The 22,825-nt window shown below is 43.6% G+C and overlaps 1 protein-coding gene across 4 annotated transcripts in view; it reads left to right on the top strand.

The window, feature by feature from the left end:
- The window catches only part of KDM6A (lysine demethylase 6A), a 547,501-nt gene that overhangs the window by 214,750 nt on the left and 309,926 nt on the right, over positions 1–22,825 (top strand). For all 4 annotated transcript variants that reach the window (XM_033949775.1, XM_033949774.1, XM_033949772.1 and 1 more), the window contains one exon: positions 437–535. In XM_033949775.1, the coding sequence (XP_033805666.1) occupies positions 437–535 (99 nt within the window). The remainder of the gene's footprint in view (positions 1–436; positions 536–22,825) is intronic.

Below are 22,825 nucleotides of genomic sequence, written 5' to 3'. Positions count from 1 at the left end.
TGGCAGCAGCATTCTTTGTTCAGGGTTTTTGAAAATCTTTTTTGTTTTAAATAAAAAGTGAGACACATGAGAAATAAAAATACTTTTTTTCCAAAATTGTGAATATCTCTACTGCTGAATACACATAATGATCTGAGTTGTCGCTGTCAGAGGGATTGCCAAGCTCAGAGGGCTTTGATGTAAGGCAACACAGTATGTTTTATGTTTTTATGAATATCTGAAAATTAGTGCTGTGCCTTTACCCTATTATAGCAGAGATCTAAAACCTAGACTTTTAAACTTGGATGTTTTCAGTCAGCATGCAGCAGTTATGTGGCTCAATGTGCATACATGAAAATATTGCAGTTTTCAAATCATGTTAAAAAGGTGAGTACTTTTTTTAGCTAATATTTGTATGATTATTCTTTATATTCAATAATTTCTTTTCCTTTTGTAGGTGCTATTCAAGTATTGGGAAAGTTCAGGATGCCTTTATATCATATCGGCAATCTATTGATAAGTCGGAAGCAAGTGCAGATACGTGGTGTTCAATAGGGTGAGCGTTCTTATCTGATCTTTCACATTTCTTGAACTATACTTAAAATTATTTAACTTTTAGAAATTGGGTATTCCATGTTAACTTGTGTTTTGTGAGATATTGAAAAGTTTAAAGTTGAAAAACCCTCTATGTGTGCTATCGCATTTCAGTGAAAATGATCATACTAGTTCCTTGTGTGACAAGTTCCGTGCCTGACAAAGCACTTAATTTTGATATTTCTTCAGGGCAAAGGTGAAGTTGTCATCCATGGGAAAATTAAGGAGATAACCACTGCCTTGATTTCTCCGTGGACAATATAATTTTATCTTTGCCCCTGAAGAAGTAGTGAAACAAAGTGTTCGTTTGGGCACAGGACACATCATGCAAAGAATTAAGATAAGCTAAATTTCTTATTTTCACTGAAATGCAAATAATTCACAGATTTTGAATTTTATCTTCTCTTTTGAATTGAATACATTAAGCAGTACATTTACAAGTGTATTAAATATCACAGTTTGTTTAATACCTTGACACATCTGGAGAGGCGCATGATAAATTCATTTTAGGATGACCAAACAAATTATCGCTGGGGTAAGTCTCCTCTCACATATCTTAGGTTATTGTTAGGTTCAAATAATTTTATTGTTGAAAACAGCAAAACATCAGAAGCGGACAAATGGAATCATTAGCAAATAGAATTTAGAGGTCTTAGTCCACGAACTGATTTGCATAATTCCATGGAACTTCTTTTGAAGAATTCTAAAAAGAATTTATCCACCAGAACCATGTATCCAAGACAGTTTTTGGATTCTATCTTTTCAACGAATCAGTCTCTTATATAGCAATCACTGCCATGAAAAAATCAAAATCAAACAAAATAAAGACATTTTAACATTGAGTCACATTTTTTTTCCTTACTTCCTTTTATGACACCATCGGTTGCTCACATGTATCCAAAAACTCTTTTAACTTGTCCAGATCATCAAAACTTAGTGACTTATTGGCATAAGTAACCCTCATTATAGCAGGGTAAAGCAATCCATATTTAGCACCAAGATCTGTAGACTACACCCACATAGATAGAAGTTCCATCTTCTCTTTTCAGAGCAATCCATATCGCTTCTTCCTCTCCCCAGGTCCCTTGCATTTCGGTCGCTTGGATATTGATCTTTACATAGAGAGCTACTCCTCTATCTTTTTGACCATCTCTGTCCTTCCTAAAAAGATTATATCCCGGTATGTTTGTATCCCATCCATGTGATTCACTGAACCATGTCTCTGTGATAGCGACAATATCTAGATCTGCCTCTAACATCAGGGCTTGCAGATCATGAACTTTGTTGCTTAGACTGCGAGCATTTGTGGTCATCGCTTTCCAGCTATTTTTCAGCGATAATCTCCTTTTTCATATGGATTTTTGTGTTGTTTCACTTTCCGTTGCAATACTAAGAAATGAGTTGCTGATATTGCTTATGTTGCAGCCTTTACTACTATCACATCTTTTCTTTTGCTGAGGATGGTCTCTATAATTGTCCTTCGTACATACACCACCCCCACCTTCTAGTTTAAATGCCTAGAAAAATATTGTCTAAATTTCTCTGCAAGGTTTCTTTTTCCTGCTGTAGTAATATGTAGCCCATCAGTGCAATATAACTTCTTGTCCTTCCATGTATTTCCCCATCCTCCTATGTACCTGAAGCCTTCTTGATGACACCAAGCTTTGAGCCATCTATTAAAGTCTTCTGTGTTTTTCACTCTTTGCTCTCCCTTTCCATATGCAGGCAGTATTTCAGAAAAAGCTAAAGTCTTTACAAAAGGTTTCACGCCCTCACCAAGCTCCCGAAAAGCTTTCTGTGCTGCAAGTGTGGAGTTGTTGGCCAGGTCATTTGTTCCCAGATGGATGACAACATCAGTGTTAAAATCCTTAGTTTCTTCCTTAATTATAGTCTGTATTTGCCTGGAACTCCTGGTAGCTGAGGATCCTGGAAGACATTTCACTATTTTGGTCTCCTCGCCTTTTGTTCCAAGGTTAATGCCTCTGATGATGGAATCCCCCAACAGTAATAGTTTTCTGTTTTTGGCCTTTTTATTTGTGCTAAGCTAAGCTGTTGGAATTCTGTGTCCATATACAACTATCAGACTTCCTTGATAAGATAGACGTCTTCCATGACTCCGAGCACGGCTTTAGAGCCTAGCTTAGCACTGAATCGCTCCATCTCAAACTCACATCAAAGGCAAAGTACTATCTGAGCAAGGGCCAGCAAACAGTCCTACTGTAATTTGACATGTCCGCTGCCTTTGATACTGTGGACCATTCTTTACTGCTCCTACGCCTGGACGAGCTAGGGGTAGATGGGCAAATGAAAAGATGGTTCAGCAAATTTATGACCAAGAGAACTTACAAGTAAGAAAAGACCAAAGGAAATAACAACCATGGAAAGCGACATGTGGAGTCCCACAAGGCTCTCCCCTCTCACCACCACTATTCAACATATACATGAGTGCCCTTGGTAGGATAGTAACATAGTAACATAGTAGATGACGGCAGATAAAGACCCGAATGGTCCATCCAGTCTGCCCAACCTGATTCAATTTAAAAAAAATTTTTATTTTTATTTTATTTTATTTTTTTTAATTTTTCTTCTTAGCTATTTCTGGGCAAGAATCCAAAGCTTTACCCGGTACTGTGCTTGGGTTCCAACTGCCAAAATCTCTGTTAAGACTTACTTCAGCCCATCTACACCCTCCCATCCATTGAAGCCCTCCCCTGCCCATCTTCCACCAAACGGCCATACACAGACACAGACCGTGCAAGTCTGCCCAGTAACTGGCCTAGTTCAATATTTAATATTATTTTCTGATTCTAAATTTTCTGTGTTCATCCCACGCTTCTTTGAACTCAGTCACAGTTTTACTCTCCACCACCTCTCTCGGGAGCGCATTCCAGGCATCCACCACCCTCTCCGTAAAGTAGAATTTCCTAACATTGCCCCTGAATCTACCACCCCTCAACCTCAAATTATGTCCTCTGGTTTTACCATTTTCCTTTCTCTGGAAAAGATTTTGTTCTACGTTAATACCCTTCAAGTATTTGAATGTCTGAATCATATCTCCCCTGTCTCTCCTTTCCTCTAGGGTATACATATTCAGGGCTTCCAGTCTCTCCTCATACGTCTTCTGGCGCAAGCCTCCTATCATTTTCGTCGCCCTCCTCTGGACTGCCTCAAGTCTTCTTACATCTTTCGCCAGATACGGTCTCCAAAACTGAACACAATACTCCAAGTGGGGCCTCACCAATGACCTGTACAGGGGCATCAACACCTTCTTCCTTCTACTGACTACGCCTCTCTTTATACAGCCCAGCATCCTTCTGGCAGCAGCCACTGCCTTGTCACACTGTTTTTCGCCTTTAGATCTTCGGACACTATCACCCCAAGGTCCCTCTCCCCGTCTGTGCATATCAGCTTCTCTCCTCCCAGCATATACGGTTCCTTCCTATTATTAATCCCCAAATGCATTACTCTGCATTTCTTTGCATTGAATTTTAGTTGCCAAGCATTAGGCCATTCCTCTAACTTTTGCAGATCCTTTTTCATATTTTCCACTCCCTCTTCGGTGTCTACTCTGTTACAAATCTTGGTATCATCTGCAAAAAGGCACACTTTTCCTTCTAACCCTTCAGCAATGTCACTCATATACATATTGAACAGGATTGGCCCCAGCACCGAACTCTGAGGGACTCCACTAGTCACCTTTCCTTCCTTCGAGCGACTTCCATTAACCACCACCCTCTGGCGTCTGTCCGACAGCCAGTTTCTGACCCAGTTCACCACTTTGGGTCCTAACTTCAGCCCTTCAAGTTTGTTCAACAGCCTCCTATGAGGAACTGTATCAAAGGTTTGCTGAAATCCAAGTAAATTACATCTAGCATATGTCCTCGATCCAGCTCTCTGGTCACCCAATCAAAAAATTCAATCAGGTTCGTTTGGCACGATTTACCTTTTGTAAAGCCATGTTGCTTCGGATCCTGTAACCCATTAGATTCAAGGAAGTACACTATCCTTTCTTTCAGCAACACTTCCATTATTTTTCCAACAACTGAAGTGTAGTTTCCTGCTTCATCCCTGTGACCACTTTTATGAATAGGGACCACATCCGGTCTCCTCCAATCCCCAGGAATCACTCCTGTCTCCAGAGATTTGTTGAACAAGTCTTTAATAGGACTCGCCAGAACCTCTCTGAGCTCCCTTAGTATCCTGGGATGGATCCCGTCTGGTCCCATCGCTTTGTCCACCTTCAGTTTTTCAAGTTGCTCATAAACACCCTCCTCCGTGAACGGCGCAGAATCTACTCCATTTTCTCGTGTAATTTTGCCAGACAATCTCGGTCCTTCTCCAGGATTTTCTTCTGTGAACACAGAACAGAAGTATTTGTTTAGCACATTTGCTTTCTCCTCATCACTCTCCACATATTTGTTCCCATCATCTTTTAGCCTAGTAATTTCATTTTTTATCTTCCTCCTTTCACTAATATATCTGAAAAAATTTTTATCTCCCTTTTTTACATTTTTAGCCATTTGTTCTTCCGCCTGTGCCTTCGCCAAACGTATCTCTCTCTTGGCTTCTTTCAGTTTCACCCTGTAGTCCTTTCTGCTCTCCTCTTCTTGGGTTTTTTTATATTTCACGAACGCCAACTCTTTCGCCTTTATTTTCTCAGCCACTAGGTTGGAGAACCATATCGGCTTCCTTTTTCTCTTGTTTTTATTGATTTTCTTCACATAAAGGTCCGTAGCCATTTTTATCGCTCCTTTCAGCTTAGACCACTGTCTTTCCACTTCTCTTATGTCCTCCCATCCTAACAGCTCTTTCTTCAGGTACTTTCCCATTGCATTAAAGTCCGTATGTTTGAAATCTAGGACTTTAAGTATCGTGCGGCCGCTCTCCACTTTAGCCGTTATATCAAACCAAACCGTTTGATGATCGCTACTACCCAGGTGAGCACCCACTCGAACATTAGAGATACTCTCTCCATTTGTGAGGACCAGATCCAATATCGCTTTTTCCCTTGTGGGTTCCATCACCATTTGTCTGAGCAGAGCCTCTTGAAAGGCATCCACAATCTCCCTACTTCTTTCCGATTCCGCAGATGGAACATTCCAGTCCGCATCCGGCAGGTTGAAATCTCCCAACAGCAGAACCTCCTCTTTCCTTCCAAACTTTTGGATATCCACAATCAGATCCTTATCAATTTGCTGCGATTGAGTCGGAGGTCTGTAGACTACACCCACTTAGATAGAAGTTCCATCTTCTCTTTTCAGAGCAATCCATATCGCTTCTTCCTCTCCCCAGGTCCCTTGCATTTCGGTCGCTTGGATATTGATCTTTACATAGAGAGCTACTCCTCCACCTTTATGACCATCTCTGTCCTTCCTAAAAAGATTATATCCCGGTATGTTTGCATCCCATCCATGTGATTCACTGAACCATGTCTCTGTGATAGCAACAATATCTAGATCTGCCTCTAATATCAGGGCTTGCAGATCATGAACTTTGTTGCTTAGACTGCGAGCATTTGTGGTCATCGCTTTCCAGCTATTTTTCAGCGATAATCTCCTTTTTCGTATGGATTTTTGTGTCGTTTCACTTTCCGTTGCAATACTAAGAAATGAGTTGCTGATATTGCTTATGTTGCAGCCTTTACTACTATCACATCTTTTCTTTTGCTGGGGGTGGTCTCTATAATTGTCCTTCGTACATACACCCCCCCCCCACCTTCTAGTTTAAATGCCTAGAAAAATATTGTCTAAATTTCTCTGCAAGGTTTCTTTTTCCTGCTGTAGTAATATGTAGCCCATCAGTGCAATATAGCTTCTTGTCCTTCCATGTATTTCCCCATCCTCCTATGTACCTGAAGCCTTCTTGATGACACCAGGCTCTGAGCCATCTATTAAAGTCCTCTGTGTTTTTCACTCTTTGCTCTCCCTTTCCATATACAGGCAGTATTTCAGAAAAAGCTAAAGTCTTTACAAAAGGTTTCACGCCCTCACCAAGCTCCCGAAAAGCTTTCTGTGCTGCAAGTGTGGAGTTGTTGGCCAGGTCATTTGTTCCCAGATGGATAACAACATCAGTGTTAAAATCCTTAGTTTCTTCCTTAATTATAGTCAGTATTTGCCTGGAACTCCTGGTAGCTGAGGATCCTGGAAGACATTTCACTATTTTGGTCTCCTCGCCCTGTGTTCCAAGGTTAATGCCTCTGATGATGGAATCCCCCAACAGTAATAGTTTTCTGTTTTTGGCTTTTTTATTTGAACTTAGGATAAATCTCAGTCCTCATATCCACACCTACGCAGATGACATCTATCTCCTATGTGTAGTAAAAGAAACCTCAGATATGATTCAGTACATCTCCAAACTAATAGAGGGCCTGCGCACATGGTCCCACCAGCGCTTCCTCAAACGAAACAGACAGAAGACAGAAGTACTATGGTTTGACAACCAAAACATTTCGCCACACCAAGAGTTTGCCTTTGCCTTGGGAAAGAAGATAACCATAAGCAGATCGTCGAAAATCCTTGGAGTGGTTGTTGTCCCGTAAAGCCTTTCAATTAGAGAATGACACGGGAAAAAAATCTATTCCCATCACTGCACCGTCCCCGTCACCGCCATTCCCTTCACCGCCATTCCCTTCACAGCCCCGTCACCGCCATTCCCTTCACCGCCCCGTCACCGTCCATACAAGCCTCAGTACTGCAATATTAGCTTATTCCTTCCTTATAAATCAAAGTTCTGGCTGTTGAACTGGAGAAAGATGTTCAGCTGGCAGGGCTTTGTTTATAAATTTTTATCAACACAATTAATATACTACTTTATCCTGAAGAAAAAAAGAAATAGAATTTTTTTTTCTACCTTTGTTGTCTGATTTCTGCTTTGCTCATCTTCTCATTCAATTCCTTCCATCCACTGTCTGTCTTCTCTCTGCGTCTTCCATTTGCTCTGTTACTGTGCCTCTCCCTTTCTCCCCCCTTCCAAATTGGTCTGGCACTCATCTTCTTCCCTCCACTCCCCCGATAGTCTGGCATCTCTATCTTCTTCCCTGCCAGCATCTTCTCCCCACTCTCTCTTCCCCATTTCCCTTCAGCGTCTTTTACCACTCTGTGTTCCCCATGTCCTTTCAGCGTCCTCCTCCCCCCTCTGTCTTCCCCATGTGCTTTCAGCATCCTTCTCCCCCCCATCTGTCTTCCCCATGTCCTTTCAGCATCCTTCTCCCCCCATCTGTCTTCCCCATGTCCTTTCAGCATCCTTCTCCCCCCATCTGTCTTCCCCATGTCCTTTCAGCATCCTTCTCCCCCCATCTGTCTTCCCCATGTCCTTTCAGCATCCTTCTCCCCCCCATTTGTCTTCCCCATGTCCTTTCAGCATCCTTCTCCCCCCCATCTGTCTTCCCTATGTCCTTTCAGCATCCTTCTCCCTCCCCATCTGTCTTCCCCATGTCCTTTCAGCATCCTTCTCCCCCCCCATCTGTCTTCCCCATGTCCTTTCAGCGTCCTTCTCCCCCCATCTGTCTTCCCCATGTCCTTTCAGCGTCCCTCTCCCCCCATCTGTCTTCCCCATGTCCTTTCAGCGTCCCTCTCCCCCCATCTGTCTTCCCCATGTCCTTTCAGCGTCCCTCTCCCCCCATCTGTCTTCCCCATGTCCTTTCAGCGTCCTTCTCCCCCCTCTGTCTTCCCCATGTCATTTCAGCATCCTCCCCCCGTCCTTCTCCTTACTCTGTTTTACCCATTTCCCTTCAGCGTCTTTTCCTCTCCACCCCACATTTCCTCCTCCCTGCCCCTTACCTTCGTGGCGCTTTCACCCCCCCCCAGGACAACATGCCCGGTCCAACAAACCTCCCTGCCCTTTACCTGTGGCCGGCGATGTCTAAACTACATTCTTACAGCAGCCGGAGCGTTGTAGTTGCATATGGCTGCTGTTAAGGTCATATTTGCTGCAACTTCCGGTTGCGTCAGAGATGACCTTTATGGCAGCCACACGCTGGTGGATCTGATGGCTTCAGTGATGAACAAGAAAGCAGATTGTTTCTTCAGCCGAACATTTGAGTCCAGAAGCACCAGGCTGGATGTCTTAGTATAACTGTGAAAAAAGATCCACAACAATTGCTTATAGGGACATAGGTTGTGTAAATGTGGCCAGAAAAAGAGCTTGTGTACCTGTTCCCTCCCCATGGTCCATGAAAGGCCAGGCTATACACAGAATAGCACTCCACCTAGGATTGGTAATCTTAGTTCCCGGTAACCCTGGATTGGCCAAGTTGGCCTTTGTATGTGGATCTGGGACACCTGCAAAGGGACAAGGGTCTCATTTGCCAGTTCATGTGGATTTACTGTCATAGGGTCTAGTGCCTATAGAGAATCCGGAATGCTTTGGGCTTGCAGCATGGCTCTTGAGCCTGCATATTCAACACAAAAAGGGTATTCGGAGGTGGTTATCACTACTCTCCTTGGAGAGAAGCCTGCGATGGCCGAGGCCTATGCTAAGACTTGGAAAATGTTTCAGGTTCGGTGTGCTAAAGATAATGTGGAGCCCATGAGGACCCCGATTTCAGTAGTTCAGACTTTTCTGCAAGCTGACTTGAAAAGGATCTAGCGATTGGATCTCTCATGGTAAAGGTAGCTGGCATTTCATGCTTTAGAGCAGGGGTGTCCAACCTTTTGGCTTCCCTGGGCTGCATTGGCCGAAAAAAGTGTTTCTGGGGCTGCACAAATGCTCATATGCTGCAGCAAGACAGAGGAGGGAGCCGGCAAGACGGTAAACACCCAGGGGCAGCAGAGGAAAACACTGCAACACCCTCGACCGGGGCCACACAAAATACTTCATGGGGCCGCAGGTTGGACACCCTTGCTTTAGAGTATGTGTGGAATACGTTTTTCTAGCTTTTTATCCAGATATAGCCTGATTCTTGTCTAAATCCATGTTGGCTTTCTCTCATTTATCCATGTGTTTGTATATGTTCTGTCATTTTGTTCTTTATAATAGTCTATTATTTTGCCTGGCATAGAAGTCAGACTCTCACCGGTCTATAATTTCTCAGATCACCTCTAGAATCCTTTTAAAAAATCTGCATCGCTTTTGTGGTACTGGCCTGGCTCGTGGGAACATGGAATTAGAAGTTGACTGAGACACAGAACATAAGAAGTTGCCTCCGCTGAGGCAGACCAGAGGTCCATCTCGCCCAGCGGTCCGCTCCCGCGGCGGCCCATCAGGCTCATTTCCTGAGCAATGGTCCCAGACTATCCCTATGATCTACCTCTACTCCTATCTGTACCCCTCAAATCCTTTATCCTCTAGGAACCTATCCAAACCTTCTTTGAAGCCTTGTAACGTGCTCCGGCCTATCACAGCCTCCGGAAGCACGTTCCATGTATCCACCACCCTCTGGGTGAAAAAGAACTTTCTGGCATTTGTTCTAAACTTGTCCCCTTTTAATTTCTCTGAGTGCCCCCTTGTACTTGTGGTTCACCATAATCTGAAAAATCTGTCCCTGTCTACCTTTTCTATACCCTTCAGGATCTTGAAGATTTCTATCATGTCTCTTCTAAGTCTCCGCTTTTCCAGGGAGAACAGCCCCAGCTTTTTCAGTCTGTCAGTATATGAGAGATTTTCCATACCCTTTATCAGTTTAGTTGCTCTTCTCTGGACTCCCTCAAGTACCGCCATGTCCTTCTTGAGATACGGCGACCAGTACTGGACACAGTATTCCAGATGCAGGCGCACCATTGTACGATACAGTGGCAGGATGACTTCCTTCGTTCTGGTCGTGATACCCTTCTTAATGATACCCAACATTTTGTTTGCTTTTCTTGAGGCTGTGGCGCACTGTGCCGACGCTTTCAAAGTTGTGTCTACCATCACTCCCAGGTCTCTTTCAAGGTTACTTACCCCTAACAGTTCCCATTATGAGTTCAAACCTCTGTCTTAGGTTGTATAGGCTGTCATCTGGGTGGGGATCCCAGTATGCTTATATCTTACCCGTCGTTGAGCGAATGAACGGTGCATAAGGGATGCAGGAAACTTTCTCAGTCATGAGAGAGTATGCGATATGAGATAATATTATGTCTGACCCTGGTAATGCAATAGGCCATGCCAAATTAAAACCAAAAGCCAAATTAGCAAGTGTCAGAGAAGATACTGGAAATACATGTATAACTGCCTTAAAAGTTAGAAGGAACTTTGTGTGATATACATTGTAAAGAAATATACATGTGTTTCACTTTACAGCAAAGGAAAATCATAACAATACATAACAAAATTTGTACAATAATTAAGATAATGATAGGATGAATTAAAACATTAAATACGTGGTTTGCAGTGGGTGAATACCCAAAGAAAAGTTCCCAAACTGAGACATGAGTGTCTCGTAGCAAATTTTCTACAGTTTATGCAATGTGTCCATTTTCAAAAGTGATAAATGTCTCGTTCCCCACACCAAGAGGTAGTGGATGCACAGCATATGAAATAGTCTGGAATGTCCATAGAATCATTAGTAACCAGAGGTGTGGAGTAGGTTGTCCCATTAATGGTGATGGAGGACAGAGGTGAATGACTACACCAGGTATTATTCAGTAAATAGGTTGAACTGTACAGCAAAGCGTTCTTAGGAAGGTGGCTATCATTGTGTACAGCATGTGTGAGAAGATAGAGAAGTCTTTGCAGTCAGGGTGCAGGAAGCTGAATTAGTCCTTTGAACCACCAGTCTCTTTAAACTGGTGAGATGCACACTTGGGATGAAATGATTTTTGCACAGGATCTGTCAGTCACTGGAAACTAGTGGTGTTCACCCTTGAGATGAAATGATGTCTGTGCATACAGGGAGGGATAAACCGGCTTGAAAAGAGTCCAGATATCATTCAGCAGCTGTACTCCAGTGTGATCCAAATAAGAGAGAGAAAATGAGAGAGAAATCATGTTGCCTGAATGTATAGAGAGAGAGAGAGAGAGAGAGACCAGGTTGCCTGTACTGAATGTGGCAACATGTAACAATATTAATGCATTTACTTGGTATAGTTAAGGCAAAAGAGAGACAATATTCAGGTACTTAAGGTTCTTAATCAGACATTCCAAAAATATATGTTTTTGTGTGCTGCATATAACTATTATGGCACTTCAGAGAGACCATAATTCTGTACTGAATGTATATATAAAAAAAAAATTATGTCAGAAATGTGTACTGAATCTAGTGAAGAGCATAGAATAAACACGGTATAAAGTGAAACCTTTACTTAAAAATATAACCCCTAACTAAGCTACATTTAGGATATGAAACAATAGGTAAAAAGAACCTTGCCCAATTGGGCTAGTTAAAAAAAAAATGGGGAAAAGAGCTCTAGAAATGGCCAATGTTATGTATCCTGGGGTACCCCCTAAACTAAAACAAATAGACAAAACACAGACCACATGGCACAGACAAAACATAAAACACAAAGTTTGAGGCGTGAGGCTATTCTTCCATCTGTCAAGTGTTCAGGGCTGAATTTAACTCTGCAAATAAAAACATTGTTATAGAAAAACACAGCAAAGATGAACACCTGAGTAGTACAAATAATGCATATCATAACCATCTCATATTCAGAAAAGGCATAAAGCTAATATCTTCTTTGGAGCGTCTTTGTCTCTGCAGTGATAAAGAGGATCCTTGGAAAACACTAGAAATATCTTTGTGCCAAAACTGGTCTGGGATGGCTATGTATATATCCGAACTGCTGCTAAGAAAAAGAAAAAACATTTTAAATTGGCAGCATCCTCAAGGTCACTTAGAGCAAACTTCATCCCTGTTCCATTCCGGCCGACCTTGACCACATGTCTGCCACCTGGGTCCCACTGCACTCGGAGGAGTGGGCACTGTGGTGCAGAAGTCAGGTGCAGGCTAGATGTGTCTTCTTTTGTCTGCACTGTCGTGTCCTGGCATTCAGAGGCAAGGGGCAAATTCCAAAAATCATTATTCATGTCTAGGACAGAGAAAAATGCACATTTAGGGTTAAATTTCACAGTAATGTCAGAGTAAGAGGCTGCCACTGGTGCTACAGGCTTATTTAGGGCCCGAGAGTGTATAGTGAGTCTAACGGAGCCCTCTGGTTTAGCAAATGACCAAGCTGGAGAACCACATGCTAAAGAGATAGGTCCACTCAGACCCCTCTCCTCCATCTTAGGCACCAGTTCTGTTGCTGGAGGAAGTACTGGATGCTGTGTTTGTGGTTCAGGATCTTTGCCCTCAAACAAAATTTCAGTGTACCTTTTCCCACAATCTAACTTCTCCTGTGCCCAAACAGAAACATCTGCAGCCTCTTAGTGAGTTACACTATGATCATGCTGCTGCACTAGCATGCTACACTGTGTGGCTAACTGCACAGGAATAACCTCATGAACCAAAGGTTTAGAAGCATTTATAATTCTTGTACCTAATGCAAGACCAGCCACCTCAACTATTTCTTTGCCTGTACTTTGAAGCTTTGTCATTTAGACCCTAAATCTCACAAATTTCTATATTTTTCTGATCTCCAGTAGGAGGCGCTCTATCTGTAAAATTGATTCCAACCCCTGTATCAATTAAAGTTAATTTATCCTGACCCTCTATGGTAGTATTAACATTGGGGCAGCCGCAAGTGTCCAAAATCAAAGGTGCCTCATACCTCAAGCTGAATTCTGAGTCTGACTTCTTTCCCTTATCCTGCGTCTCCAAAAGTGAGTCCACAGGTAAGTGAAAGGAGTCCGGCAGGGCTGTGAAGGTTTGAGTGACCTTGGTATTTAGACACAGAAAGTCAGGACATCCCTATGCACTAGCACTGTTGTTCCTAGCTGTTAAATCACTTTTTACTCTGTCCAATTCTATCTGCATTGTGTGCCGATCCTGTTCCCATTTGATTTCCTCTTTTTCTAATCTTTCCTTTTGGTCTTTGAGTTCATGGAAAGGAATGTAAGTGGAGGAGTTTCTGTAACTACCTCTGCCATGCCCTCTATTTCCTGTGTATGGTGTTTTCTTGTATTGGGGTGCTCCCTCAGCACGCCACCTTCTAGCTTCTGAGACTGAAATAATTTGAGCTGGCTGGGTCTTCCACACAGACCCAATCCTGAGCAGTAAAGTGTCAAAAGGGGTAGTTTTAGGGTCCTCCGAGAACAACAGAAGGTGTTTAGTAATCTCGGGGGATAATAATTCTAATATAAATTCTTTATGTTCTCTCTGACCATAATCAGAAGAAATGGGCCAGTGTTCATTCTCTTTAAGTATAGCGTGTATTACCCACACCCTATATGCAAACTGCTCTAGTGTATCGGTTGGCAGGGGTGAAAAAGTTCTAAGTACTTGCAAAGAGGTGCAGCGAAATAGTTGTTCGATGCCCATCTTTACAAATTGATATGGATGAACAAGAGATCCAAATTTATAATAATGTGGACCCAGGGCTAGGTGCATAAGCTTATCAAAATCTGCATTGTTCCTTTTGTATTTCCCTAGACCCCAGTGAATCAGTATGTCAGTAGCCCATTTGCACCATTCATTTATGTTAAAAGGCATAGGGCCTACTTTCTCCACTATTCTTTCAATGTCCCTGCAGTACTGTTACTGGAGCTGTGTCACTTATAGGGATACTTTTGGTATTGCTCTGGCCTGGTAATGAATTTTCCTCACCTTCATTTGTTGGTTCTTCTTCCTGTTCTACATCTGTAGCTAGTTTACCTTTATAAAAATTGGGAGTCTCCCTTGTCCGTACCAGTAGCCCCAAGAAAGCTGGACTCTCATGTATAAAATTATGACCATTCCAGGATATGGTAAACCACAACTTTCCCATGGAATCTACACTTAAAATATCTAACTCCTCCAAAATTTATTCCTCAGTTCCACCTGGGAGAGAAGGTCGTACCATGGATAAATTTGTTAAGACATCTCTATCAAAATTCTATGCTGAACACTAGAATCAATAATTACACCTTCCATTTCACCTGCTATTTAAAGCATTTGTTGAAACAATTGCCTATGCATCAAAAATACCTTCCTTCCCATCGTACTCAGAGGTTCCAGCAATTAGTCTCCACCCTCTTTCAATTACGCCAACATTTAGTTCAATCTGCTTATGATTCTTTTGAACTCTCATCTCGTGCCTCCTCTATGTCTGTGGCCAAGAGGAGGTTGGCTTGACTCAGGTTGGTGAATATGGATGTCAATCTTCAAGATCGGCTGGCTAATATTCCCTGTCTTGGTAATAAACTTTTTGGAGATACTATCGAAAATGCTACTCAGAAGCTCATTGCTCATAAGAAGTCTTGCGACTCATTTGTAAAGCCTAAACCCAAGCCATTTATATCACGTCCGTTCAAGCCTTCCTTATCTTATCAGCGGCGTTATTATTCTAAACCCTCTTCTACTTCATGACCTCAGCAGAAGAAACAAAAACAACAGAGGTCACAGAAGCCTCCCACTAAATCCACTCAGTCTTTTTGACCAGTTACTCGAGAGCATAGTTTCAATCCTATTGTCTCTGCCTCTCCCTCAACCCATCGGAGGACGTCTACAAATTAATTTTCATCATTGGGAGTTGATTATATCTGACCTCTGTGTTCTCAACATTGTTCCAGAAGGGTACTCTCTTCATTTTCATACCCTACTTCAAGAACATCCTCCAAGAGAGTCTGTTTCTAATCTCCTTCAGCCCTCCCTTCTTCAGGAGATCCAGAATCTACTTCTCAATGCCATCGAGAAGGTTCCCCCGCAACAAGAAAATACTGGGTTCTATTCTCAATATTTTCTGGTAACCAAGAAGACGGAGGTCTTTGACCTATATTGGATCTGATAGCTCTCAACAAATTTCTAGTCAAAGAGAAATGTTATCCCTAGCAACGTTGTATCCCCTACTGAATCACAACAATTGGCTATGCTCTCTGGACCTGAAAGAGGCCTTCACTTATATCCCAATTCATCTGGCTTCTAGGAAGTACCTCAGGTTTCGAGTGGCGCAGCACCACTACCAATACAAAGTTCTACCTTTTGGCCTAGCATCCTCTCCCAGAGTCTTTACCAAGTGCCTGGTAGTAGTGGCAGCGGCCTTGAGGTCTCGGGGCTTTCAAGTTTTTCCCTATCTGGACGACTGGCTCATAAAGGATCTGTCTCCTCAGGGTGTACTCTTAGCAGCACAACAGACGGTGTCTTTTCTTCAGAGTTTGGGATTCAAAATCAAACTTCCCCCAAATTTCAACTTCAACCGTCTCAGCAACTCCAATTCATTGGAGCTGTCCTTGACATGAATCAACTCAGGGCATTCCTCAACAGCGTCAAGACGCCCTCCTTCAACTCTTGTCATCAGATTGCCTAGATTCAGTCCCTTTCAGCAAGACGCATGATGGTTCTCCTGGGGCACATGGCTTCCACAGTCCACGTCACTCCATTTGTGAGACTGCACCTACAAATCCCTCAATGGTCTCTAGCATCTCAGTGGTCACAATCGCTTGACCCTCTATCCCAACACATTACAGTGACCTTATCTCTTCAACAGTCACTTCAGTGGTGGATCCAATCTTTCCAGACGTTTGCTCTTCCAAATGCCTCCCAACCAGAAAGTTCTCACCACAGACTCGTCAACTTATGCTTGGTGGGGACGGGGGATGCATCTAGATGGTCTCCGCACTCTGTCTATGGACCTTCAGAGACAGACGCTATCATATAAATCTATTAGAACTCAGAGCCATTTTCAGTGCTCTCAAAGCTTTTCACCATCTTATACAAGATCAAGTTCTCCTTGTCCGGATGGACAATCAAATAGCAATGTACTATGCAAACAAGCATGGAGGTTCAGGGTCTCTCTGTTAGGAGGCTCAAAAGATTGGAATTGGGTAATTCCTCGCAACATCTTTCTCAAAGCTGTTTACATACAAGGGGAGCAGAATTCGCTGATGGACAAGCTGTCGCATTCTTCAACCACACGAATGGACTCTGAATTCATTCACGCTCCATTCCATTTTTTCTCAATGGGGGATGCCCTCAAGTAGATCTATTTGCATCTCCTCACAATCACAAGCTATTCCACTTTTCCTCCTGGCTGTACTCACCTCATCGCCTAGAAGCAGACGCTTTTCTCTTAGATTGGACAAACAAGTTCCTTTATACGTTTCCACCTTTTCCTCTTGTTCTCAGGACCCTTGTCAAGCTCAAGCAGGAATCTGCCGCCATGATTCTGATAGCTCCTCGGTGGCCCAGACAAACTTGGTTTTCCCTTCTACTTCAACTCAGTACCAAGGAAAGAATCTCTCTACAAATTTTTCCATCTCTACTCACGCAGAGTCAAGGTTCTCTTCTACATCCCAACCTTCAGTCTCTACACCTGACAGCTTGGTACATCTCGGGCTCAGTTCTGCTGATCTCCATATCTCTGTTCACCTCATTTTAGAAGCTTCCAGAAAACCATCCACTCAACAATGTTATCATCAAAAGTGGACAAGGTTTTCCTTTTGGTGTCTTCTCCATCATGAAGAAATATAGAAAAATGACAGCAGATAAAGGCCAAAAGGCTCATCTAATCTGCCCATCCACATCTGCCCAACCATTAACTCTTTCTCTCTCCCAGAGATCCCATGTGCCTATCCCAGGCCCTCTTGAATTCAGACACAATCTCTGTTTTCACAACCTCTTCCAGGAGACTGTCCCATGCATCTACCACCCTTTCTGTAAAAAAGTATTTCCTCAGATTACTCCGGAGCCTATCATCTCTTAACTTCATCCTATGCCTCCTCATTTCAGAGTTTCCTTTCAAATGAAAGAGACTCGACTCACAGTTATATTATATAGGTATTTAAACGACTATCATATCTTTCCTCTCCCACCTTTCCTCCAAAGTATACAGATTGAGATCTTTAAGTCTGTCCCCATACGCCTTATCACAAAGAACCAACATCCATCTTGGTTTCCTGGATTTTGGATTATCTACTTCATCTTTCTAACTCTGGACTCAAGTCTACATCCATTAGAGTCCATCTCAGTGCGATCACGGTCTTTCATTAGTCAGTGGATGGAAAACCTCTCACTGCTCATAGAATACATAGTGTATGACGGCAGAAAAGGGCTGACGGCCCAACAAGTCTGCCCACTCAAAGAACCCTCCCCTAAACATTTCCCCGGAATGAACCCACACGTTTATCCCATCGTTTCTTGAAGTCGAGCACGTTGCTGGCTTCAACTACCTGACGTGGAAGACCATTCCATCGATCAACCACCCTTTCGGTGAAGAAGTACTTCCTGATGTTGCCATGAAGTCTCCCACCCTTGAGTTTGAGCGGATGCCTTCTTGTTGCCGTAAGACCTGTAAGGAAAAAGATATCTTCCTCCACCTCAGCATGGCCTGTAAGATATTTGAACGTCTCTATCATGTCTCCTCCTCTCTCTGCGTTCCTTGAGAGACTATAACTGCAGCCTGCTTAGGCGTTCTTCATATGGGAGATCCTTGAGTCCTGAGACCATCTTAGTGGCCATTCGCTGAACCGATTCCATTCTCTTCACATCCTTTTGATAATGTGGCCTCCAATACTGAACACAGTACTCCAGATGAGGTCTCGCCATGGACCTGTAGAACGGCATTATAACTTCAGGCTTTCGGCTGACAAAGCTTCTTCGGATGCAACTCAGCATCTGTCTAGCCTTGGTTGAAGCTTTCTCCACCTGATTAGTAGTCTTCGTATCTTCACTAATGATTTCACCCAGGTCCCATTCTGCGACAGTTCTTGTTAAGGTTTCATCATTCCGGGTGTATGTTTTGCAGGGGTTACTGTTACCAAGGTGCATAACCTTACACTTTTTGGCGTTAAAACTCAGTTGCCAAGTATTTGACCATTTTTCCAGTAAAAGTAGGTCCTGCCTCATAGTGTCGGGCACAATTGCGTTGTCCACTACGTTGCATTGCTTAGCATCATTGACAAATAATGTAATCTTATCTCGAAGTTCTTGGGGCAGGTCTTGTACAAAAATATTAAATAGTATCGAACCCAAGACCGAGCCCTGCGGCACTCCACTAGTCACTTCTGACGTTTCTGAGGGAGTACCATTTACCACCACCCTCTGAAGTCTACCACTGAGCCAGTCTCTAACCCATGCAGTCAATGTTTCTCCTAGTCCCATTGTATTCATTTTGTTCAATAACCTACTGTGTGGGACATTATCAAAGGCTTTACTGAAGTCTAAATACAATCTCATCAGCTTCTTTGACTGGGTAACAAGAAAGTTGGACTTGGGAGAGTCTTTGGACGTCGTGTACCTGGACTTCAGTAAAGCTTTTGACAGTATCCCACACCGCAGGCTGCTAAGCAAGATGGAATCGATGGGGTTAGGAGAGACACTAACTGCATGGGTCAATGATTGGCTGAGTGGAAGACTTCAGAGGGTGGTGGTTAATGGTACCCTCTCTAAAACATCGGAGGTGACCAGTGGAGTGCCGCAGGGCTCGGTCCTGGGTCCACTCCTTTTCAACATATTCATAGGGGATCTGACTCAAGGGCTTCAAGGTAAAATAACACTATTCGCTGATGACGCCAAACTATGTAATATAGTAAGTGAATGCAGTTTACAGAATTATATGGCGCAGGACCTGCTTACATTGGAAAGTTGGTCCTCAACCTGGCAGCTAGGCTTCAATGCTAAGAAATGTAAGGTCATGCACCTCGGAAGTGGAAATCCATGCAGGACGTACTTCTTGAACGGAGAAACTTTAACTAGGACTTCAGCAGAACGAGATTTAGGAGTAATCATCAGTGCAGACATGAAAACTGCCAATCAAGTGGAGAAGGCTTCATCTAAGGCAAGGCAGATATTGGGCTGTATCAATAGAAGTTTCGTCAGCCGAAAGCCTGAAGTCATAATGCCATTGTACAGGGCCATGGTGAGACCTCATCTGGAGTACTGTGTGCAATTCTGGAGGCCACATTACAGTAAAGATGTGCGCAGAATTGAATCGGTTCAACGGACGGCCACCAGGATGATCTCGGGGCTCAAGGGTCTCTCGTACGAAGAGAGACTGAACAGATTGCAGCGCTACACTCTTGAGGAACGTAGGGAGAGGGGAGACATGATCGAAACATTTAAGTACCTCACGGGACGTGTCGAAGTGGAAGATGATATTTTCTTTCTCAAGGGACCCTCGGCCACAAGAGGGCACCCGCTCAAACTCAGGGGCGGAAAATTTCATGGCGACACCAGAAAGTATTTCTTCACAGAGAGAGTGGTTGATCATTGGAACAAGCTTCCAGTTCAGGTGATCGAGGCAGACAGCGTGCCAGACTTTAAGAATAAATGGGATACCCATGTGGGATCCCTACGAGGGTCAAGATAAGGAAATTGGGTCATTAGGGCATAGACAGGGGGTGGGTAAGCAGAGTGGGCAGACTTGATGGGCTGTAGCCCTTTTCTGCCATCATCTTCTATGTTTCTATATATTTTAAGTTCTTGTAAACCGTGCCGAGCTCCACATCCGTGGAGATGATGAGGTATATAAACTTAAGGTTTAGTTTAGTTTAGTTTAGTTAGTATATCTAGGGACTCTCCACTATCTAGTTGTTTCGTTGCCCAATCAAATAAGCTTATCAAATTGGATTGACAAGATATTCCCTTCGTAAATCTATGCTGGTGGGGATCCCTCAGCTTCTCGTCATCCAAAATCATATCCAATCTGTTTTTAATCATCGTCTCCATAAATTTACACACTATTAATGTAAGACTCACAGGTCTGTAATTTTCAGCCTCTGACCTGCATCCCTTTTTGTGGAGCGGAATGACGTTAGAATTTTCTAGTCCAAGGAGACTTTCCCCTTGTTTAGGGAAAGATTGAAAAGCACAACTAATGGCTCTGCCAGGACATCTCTCAATTGCCAAAGTACCCTGGGGTGTAGATTATCCGGTCCCATGGCTTTGTTCACTTTTAGCCTCGATAGCTCATTGTAGATGCTGCTCGAGGTAAATTTAAAGTCCCAGAACGGGTCCTTCGAGCACTCCCTTGTCTGCATCTTCGGTCCGGATCCCGGTGCCTCACAGGTAAAGACTGAGCAGAAGTAGCCATTGAGTAGTTCGGCTTTATCTGAATCCGAGTCTACATAGTTACCGTCAGGTTTCCTGAGGCGTACAATCCCATAAGTGTTCTTTTTTCTGTCGCTAACATATCTGAAAAATTATTTATCCCCTTTTTTAATATGCCTAGCTATATTTTCTTCCATCCAGAGTTTGGCTTCCCTGACTGCTGTTTTAACAGTTCTAGATTTCACCAGATAGGCTTCTTTAGTTTCCGGTTGTTGTGATTGTTTGAAGGATACAAATGCTCTTTTCTTCTTCTTTACTAGTTCCGAGATCTCTGCAGAGAACCACTGGGGTCTTATTTCTCCGTCTTTCACTCACGGTTTGTATGTAGAGGTTGGTTGCTTTCTGCAGGGTAGATTTCAGAGCCGACCACAGTACCTCCACATCGTCCGTCGTGTCCTGGTTTTGCAGCACCTCATAGACAAAATCTCCCATGCTCTGGAATTTAGCTTCCTTAAATTTAAGGGATGTATTTGTCCTTGTGACTCTCTTCCTGAGGTGAAACCATACCATGTTGTGATCACTGGAGGCTAAATCATCTCCTACCGAAACCTCTGTGACACCGTCTCCATTGGTGAGTAACAAGTCTAGAATCGCCTGTTCCCTAGCGGGCTCTAATACCATCTGTTTGAGGCATGCTTCTTGTATGGATGCTAGTAACCTTCTGCTGTCGCTGGTCATAGCTGTATGTTTGTTCCAGTCTACATCAGGCATATTGAAGTCCCCCAGCAGTACAGTGTCTCCACGCAGAGTGATGGTCTCGATGTCTTCGATTAATTCTTTGTCTATGTTGTCTTGTTGTTTTGGAGGTCTGTACACAACACCAAGATACAGACATTTGTCATTGCCCCTAGCAAGGTTCACCCAGAGGGATTCCCCTGTATACTTGACGTCTATTATCCTGGTAACTTTGATATCCTCTCTGATGTATAGTGCTACCCCTCCTCCGGTTTTGCCTTCTCTGTCTTGGCGGAGCAAGTTATATCGTGGTATAGCCATATCCCATCCATGGGACTCCGAGAACCAGGTTTCTGTTATTGCCACCACATCTAGGTCGGCATTTCTCATTTCTGTTTCCAATTCCAGAATTTTTTTGCCCAAAATACGTGCGTTAACATACATAGCCATCCATTCACTGTTTGTCCGGTTTACATGGAGATTTTCCCGTTCGAGTTAGTTTGTCCCCCTCAATATTGCCCAAACTACATGTATTAGCATACATAGCTGTCCATGCTCTATATTTGTCCTCTCCTTTCCAGATTCACGAAAGGTCTTTTCAATTTCAAACCATCTCTCAAGCCACCTCCAGTGGTATGGGATTTGCATGTGGTTCTTGCTAGGTTGATGAAGCCTCCATTTGATCCAATGTCTACGGCTCATCTCAAATACCTCGTGTGGAAAGCTGTTTATCCCAGGACAAGCAGGCAGGTATTCTCACTAGTGGGTGATGTCATCCGACAGAGCCCCGATACGGACATCTTGCAAGCATGTCTTGCTTGAAGAAACTCAGAAGTTTCGAGATGCCCGCACCGCGCATGCGCCAGTGCCTTCCCGCCCGATGTACCGGGCGTGTCTCCTCAGTTCTTTTCTTTCCGCGGAGCTGAGAAGTTATCTTCAATCTGCGCTGACTGAATTTCAGTTTTTCTTTGCCTTCTTTACCCGCGTTTTGGTTTATTTCTTTGAATTCACTTTACTTTACTTTATTTAAAAAAAAAAAAAAATAATAAAAATAAAAGTTCAAAATTATTTCTTCCGGCGGTTCGGCCGGCCCGGCCTCGTGGCTGCGGCCTACCTCTTTCGACATTGCAGCGTCGATTTTCCGGCCTATGTCACGGCCAATCACCGGTTTTGAAAAGTGCAGCAAGTGCCAGCGTGCGATTTCGTTGACGGACCCGCATCGACGCTGCCTCCAGTGTCTTGGTCCGGACCACGTTCCGAAATCGTGCAGGCCTTGTTCCACGCTCACTGCACGCTCGTTCAAGCGGCGTTGCTTACTTTGGGAGTCGATGTTCAAGATGGAGACTGCCAAGGATCTGTCTGCTTCTACATCTGCTGAGGTTTCGCCGGTCCGCTCGAAACCTGCATCGACGACTTCCGCATCCAGCATCGTGAAGCCAGCATCGTTTACACCGGCTGCGGCTTCCAGTTCCGCTGCGGCGCCTGCCTCTGTCTCTTCAGTTCAAGTACCGCCTTCCACTGTCCCTCCCGTGGTCATCA

This window comes from Geotrypetes seraphini, chromosome 6, assembly GCF_902459505.1.
Source record: "Geotrypetes seraphini chromosome 6, aGeoSer1.1, whole genome shotgun sequence".
In the NCBI taxonomy this organism is placed as follows: Eukaryota; Metazoa; Chordata; class Amphibia; order Gymnophiona; family Dermophiidae; genus Geotrypetes; species Geotrypetes seraphini.
Note: the sequence above shows the minus strand (reverse complement) of the source record. Positions and strands in the feature narration are given on the sequence as shown.